The 6440-nt window shown below is 39.9% G+C and overlaps 1 protein-coding gene across 1 annotated transcript; it reads right to left on the bottom strand.

Annotated features, from left to right (window-relative positions):
- Positions 1–475: 475 nt before the first annotated feature.
- Positions 476–5666, bottom strand: LOC122764164 (sphingomyelin phosphodiesterase 5-like). The gene is made up of 8 exons (XM_044018497.1): positions 5464–5666; positions 2136–3346; positions 1918–1993; positions 1678–1818; positions 1493–1582; positions 1335–1398; positions 1062–1221; positions 476–860 (listed from the first exon to the last, which is right to left on the bottom strand). The coding sequence occupies exons 2-8, from the start codon at positions 3243–3245 to the stop codon at positions 756–758; spliced, it is 1746 nt and encodes a 581-aa protein (XP_043874432.1). The 5' UTR covers positions 3246–3346; positions 5464–5666; the 3' UTR covers positions 476–755.
- Positions 5667–6440: the final 774 nt, after the last annotated feature.

Genomic DNA, 6440 nt, shown 5'->3' with positions numbered 1-6440 from the left:
GAACTCCGGAATCCGAAAGTATGAGAGAATACTGCTTTTTACAAGGCCGGAAATTGCATTTTGCGTCAAAAATCTGAAAGTGAGAGTACTTTTTTTTATTTTTTTTACATACGTCATTGCTTGTGTATTCTGCTATTTAAATGATCGCAATGAGCAGCAGTTTATTTGCAATGTTGCTAATGATCTTGTTTAATTTAATTTGCAATCATTTTTAAATATTCTTGTTAATAAATTTAAATATTTTCTGTTATACATTAAAACAAGATGGAGCATTATCACACGACATACCATCAAAAATATTAACTTGTACTCTAATGAAAGGATGTAAACTTAAAGATATAAAATTGTTAGTTTTTTTGTGAAAAAACACAAATATGACTGAGTTTACTAACTGTGTTGTTTCAATGGCCTATTCTGCTGTGTAATTGTAACTGACTGACACAGATCAAATTATGCACCTCGATGACAAAATAAAAGCAGTGTAAAATGAATTCTTTAATTATATAGGACAACAAATTGATGTACAAATTGTGTTGTTTTACAAAAGCAATACCTCTGGCATAAGAAAAACTAATGCATAAAATTGGATACATTATAAATTTCCAATCAAACCCATATAGATTTCACCTAAGGCATAATGTTATTGGTCAGTAAATTTACTAGTGTGTAAACAATTGAACTGAACAGAGCAAAGTACATTGTGTACATATTGTTCCCTTTGTTTGAATGTGAAGCTTTGTTCACATCAGTCCTGATTAATCATCACAGTCAGGGTCCATTATTACATTCAGTCTCAAGCCCACAGGGATGTGGTCTGTGAGGCCAGCCAGCTGGGTTATAAAGGTCACTTCCTCAATTTCCTAGATGGAGACAAAAAGAGTTCCATGATGCCTTATTATTTAGTGGATGATTATTTATGCATACATTTTGCATCCACGAACTGACTGATTGTGGGACTAAAAAATAAAGATAATTATCTTATTATCTTATCAAAGACAAAAATAAATAAAAAGAGGAGGACAGAAACAGGCGGTGTAAGAAAAACACACAGGGACACGTACTGTTCGGCAGTGTTCTGAAATGGAGCTTTCACGGTACAGCATATAGTCGATCCGACGTCCGACCCAAGGCTGGCCAGTCTCAGGGTAAACCAATGCACAGCCCTCTGTAGGAACAGGTGGGGAGATGTACTGCTTTCTCAGCGCTTCACTTTCCAACGTTCTATAAAGACAGAGAGAAGATAGGCCAGGTTTTCATGTCATTTAACACCATAAACTGCATGAGAAATACAGTTTACATCACATTAATGCACAAGACAACAAAACTAAGTGTACCTTTGCAGATTCTCTGGAGTATTTACGTCATCTTCATATAATGTAGGCTGCTCCAGTAGAGTACCTTTGAAAGAAAACAATTGCAATACTTGGAATGAAAACAGATAATATCAGTATGTAACATTTACTGGAGATAAATGGGTTGAAATGCAACAAACCAATGACCCAGGGCTTCTCTTTTCCTGGCCCTGCCCTGCAAGGATCTCTGTACTCCTCAAAGAGACAATGATTCTGTTCCAAGGTGTCATCTATACAAACAAATAAACATATATAAGTATTTGTGGTGACGAGGCTTCCAAGGAAATATTTACATTGTCTTAACTTGTCAGAGACACAAACACACCAGGTGAGCAGTTGTCAAAATTAAAATCGCCGCAAAGCACATCAAAAACCACCTCCTCGTCAGGCTCTCTACTGGCAGCTTGAAAATCACCAATCCACTTGGTTACCATGTTCAGCTGCTCACAGCGAACTTCCCCCTCACCTGATAAGAAAGAGATATCATAAACAAGTTGTCTTCTGAGAAAATGTTAGTGAAATATTCCGTTAAGCCGTGTAGAACGAATCAGAAGACGTGACTTGCCTTCAGGTGCATGAAGGTGCGTGCAGTTAAAATATCCAACCACTTGCTTCTGTTTCTTATTCTGACCAATTAGCACCTTAAAATATCAAAAACATCATTCACCATTTTAACAATAATTTTTTTTTTTAAGTCAGCCTAATTTACCCAAATTCTACAAAACCTAAGAGGACAAAGACAATGCTTGATAGTGGCTCAATACATAATATGAAGAAAAATACCTTTGCAGAAAGAAGGCCCTTGGCAGCCAGTGCGTCTTCCCCACGACTGTTTGGAAACCAGTGGTACTGAGCATCGAGCACAGGAAAACGGCTGGCCAGGAACAGACCACTGTTGAAGAACTTAAAAGCAGTACATCTGCATGGTGGCTGGCAGGCATACACACCAATGTCATACAGTATGTGTCCATACATGGGTCTTAGTACTTTGGTAAGTTTCTGTGCTGCCCTCTTATCAAACACTTCCTCCAGGCACAGTATATCCACATTGGCTGGAAACATTGACGACACCTCCCAGGGAACATCGTCCTGCTGGAGCAGACCCTGTGAGAGCAAAGCTCGGGGGGCGCTACGATGACCTGTTTGATCCTGTTGGTTAGAATTCTGGTTGGAATTGAGGAGTGAAGACTCAGTTAAGGGTTTTTCCGTATCATCACAGGGCACACAGACAACATGATTATCAGACTTTGGGACAGAAGTATGTCCTTCCTCTGAATGTGGATTTACGGGGGCTGGGGCCTGTCTATCTGTAGCCCCATATGTAGAGGAGTTAGTTATAGGGAGTGTGGTGCTCGAGGGGCTGCGTGTACCACAGCTGCTTGGGGAATCAACAAAGATGCGGATATGAGGTCGACGCACGCCCTCCACAATGCGCTGAGCAATGGCAGTTGCCCTATGCTGTGTGTGCCCGAGGTTGTTAAAGCGAGCCAGGCTGTCGGGCAAAAGACACAGATTGGCTGTGGCAAAGCCAAATGATGCCTTTCCTTCCAGCGCAAAGCCCTTATGCGTTTCCTGCTCTGGTGAGGATGGTGCCTCTTTGTGGTAGTAAAAGGGTCTGCGGCAGGCCTGCAGAGGAGCCCATAACAGAAGGCCCAGGAAGGCCAAGGGGGCTGTTATGAGAAAAAGAATAAAGAAGGTGATAGATCCAAAAAAGACCTTGAGGGGGGGGAGATAACATTCCTGCTCCAGGCTCTGCGTTTTCTCAAGGGTGGTGGTCTTGCACACAGCAAGGAGGCGATCAAGAAACCAGAAACAAGGCACGATGAATGCCCACCCCACAGCATGGCCCCCGGCAACAAAGCAGTTACTAAAGGGAGAGACCTGCAAGGCCATGCCTCTGCCCCTTCTCTATACAGCAGTCACAATGAACAACATTGGGAATTCCTGCTCTTGCCTCATTCCTGTGGATCGACTTGTTGTCATGGGCTTCACTGCTGGAATAGGAAAGATAGAAGAAAGAAAAACATGTCATTACATGCCTCTGTTCTCCCCACATACACATTTACAGAACCTGATTCCAAAGTGACTCTGAACTCATGTTATAACACGCCATTGTGGGAAAAAATGAAGCCACTGAAAACTGTGCTGACATGTATGTAATATGGTCAGATGTGGTGTGAAGATCCATCTGGCTTACTATAACCTTGAGCAATACAACATAATGTAAAGGAGGCAAATTGAAACACATAGTGTAAATGGCACATGATCCAGCTGTCACCATCCGCACAGTCTTGCAAACCACTGACAGACAAAGCTGCAAGGAAAAGCCCAAACACCACACCTGTGTGTTTCAAATGTTGATTGCGCCGTGCCCTTGGGTGTGTCAACGGTAAATAAATACATACAAATATTTATCTAATATTGTAATGATCATTTTTCAGTGAATACATTCGTAATTTGTAATACAATGATATGAATTTGTCTGAAGTTGTCTGAATACCACTGCTAAAAATTTAGTACATACCTACATGTACAAGAAATATTGTGGTACCCCCAATCCCAATGCAACAGACCTCAAGTCCTCAAGAAGATAATATTAGCAGGTCTCATTACTGCTAATCAGACTATATTCCAGTGGCGCTCTCCTGAGGATCCTGAGGGGCTGAATAATTTCAGAATCTAATCCATATGACAGTATCTTGCATAAATATGGATGTTGATAGGAAAAAACACCTAGGAAATGTAATCTCATGCAAAGTGAATTTCTTTCACATATATATATATATACATATACATATATATATATACATATACATATATATATATATATATATATATATATATATATATATACAGTATTCATTGATTCATTCATGTTGTGTGTCTGTTTGGTGATGTTTAATTTTTTAATTTTTTTTAATTTTGCAAGGCAATACATTTAATTCATTTTCTTCTGCTGTTGCCATTAATAAGAATTCTTCTTAATGTTACTACACTGTATAGGACTACTTTATGTGACAAAAATCAATAAAAAGTTGGTCAACAAGTTCGGAACATCAGTGTGTCATCCTGAACTCTTCATCCCACTGTAGACACTGAGCTCTGACATTGAAAGCTAAGGCCAAGACCAGACTGCAGCGTATTATTCGCTTTGCTGTGAAGGTGATTGTTGCAGTCTCTGGGACCTGCACGCCTCCAGACGTGCTGAGATGTGCAGGTAAGATTGCAGCTGACCCCTCTTACCCTCGACACAATCGATTTGTGTTGCTCCCCCTGACACAAAAACATTTTTTCCCCTCTACAGCTGATTTCTTCAACAAGAAGAGAAGGTGATTGGCTGCAATCATGTGCCATAACTCTCCTCTGTCTGTCACCTCTGACCCCATAAACTGCTGCATAAGTGTCCTAATTTCTCTTTTGATGGACTGACAATTGTTACTCTCTGCCTGACAGATTATAGTTTTCATATTGCACTACGTTTGTTATCCTCTTTCTGACAGTGTTGCACTACTAATGACTTTTGTTAATTATATTCACTCTGTAGTAAATAAATCTTTCTCTTACTCTTTTCTAGTTTATTTTCTTCATGTTATTTATCTGTCTCTCTCTATATGCGCACCACTGAACAGAGCAAATTCATAGTAATGTGTAAACTTTGCCTGGCAATAAACGTGATTATCAATTTGACTCGCAAACAGGAAGTTGTAAACCCACAAAAAACGTATTATCATCACAAAGACCCCATTCATATCAGGCTACTAGAACTCGTACCATTATATAATCTTACAGTAATCAAAGAAAACGGACCATCTGTGTCCCGGTGTTTGTTCAGTGGACACTCACTCACTCATACAGGTAGACTTTAGCGGTGGAGTCGCTTTCTGAGCGCCCGTGAGCAGGTAAGCTAACGCTAACATTTTCAAATAAGCAAACGAGACACTTTTCAACCCCGCAAGAAACGATGGTGTGTGGCAGTGACACGTTGCAGCATCACAGCAGCACATGGTAAGTGACGAGTCTGCGAACGTTGCGTGTGAGTTCTCACAGATGAGAGCCGTCACCTGCCGAGTTGTGTAGCTAGCTAAAAACACTCAGCCTTTAATGGTCTTACCTCAGGATGAAACTGCCGGCACATTCCGTCTGAAGAGCACATGCAGCGGACTAATGTCTGCTAATGTCCTTGTTTTATTACATTTGTCACGCGTCAAACACCAAATACATTCAACAATGTTAACAATAAAGAGGTCAATTACACAGGTCCTCCTAGCTTTCTACCGCTCATCACAGTGGTATTATTAAGCCACACCCTAATGGCGTTGTCATGGTTTCAGGCCCGCCTATCACGTGTCCTTACCTGGGGCCACTTCAAGTGACATTCGATAAGATCTTATCTTACCATCCTGAATATCATATTATATATCTTGTTTCTGAGATGAGTTGACTACCTCTGGTCAGTTTTTGAGCACACTGAATTGTTAAACTACTTTCAGTTGCATTACACTTAAATATAAATATTGTATGCAGAGTACTACATGCCTGCAACATTATAATTTAAAGTAATTCATTTATTTAACCAGGTGAAACTGACCTGAGTGAGTAGTAGCACACGTCTTAATGACTATCACAAATACTAGAAACTTATTACAAACAATCAATTCAAGTAAAGCAGTGGTTTAAACGCATGGAGTCGTGAGCACAGTATCAATTTCCTGACATTATGAACTACTGATGAAAGGAGGTGCTGTAAGGAGTGTTGGTAAGTCCTTTGTTTTGAGACAGACATTAAAGTGCTCCTTGTGCGTCACCACACCCACGTGAGTGGTTTAATTTACTGAGAACTTATAACAAGTTATAGACATTTCTCCAAATCAACAGGATGTTATGAGTGGAGACCTGTGGAAACTCTTCACCAACAGAAACAGCAGAAGACAATATTGTTGAGAATTAAAACCATATCCCTTCCTTATTCTGTTATTTCTATCAAATTATTATGCAAGCAATTCATGTACCTCTAGGCTAAACTAATGTTATTTAACAATCTTCCTATATTGAATGAATCTTTGACAGAATAGATCCTAAACAAAAGCC

This window comes from Solea senegalensis, unplaced genomic scaffold (genome assembly GCF_019176455.1).
Source record: "Solea senegalensis isolate Sse05_10M unplaced genomic scaffold, IFAPA_SoseM_1 scf7180000017281, whole genome shotgun sequence".
Classification (NCBI taxonomy): Eukaryota; Metazoa; Chordata; class Actinopteri; order Pleuronectiformes; family Soleidae; genus Solea; species Solea senegalensis.
The sequence above is the reverse complement of the archived record's forward strand: the minus strand, read 5'-3'. Positions and strand labels throughout refer to the sequence as shown.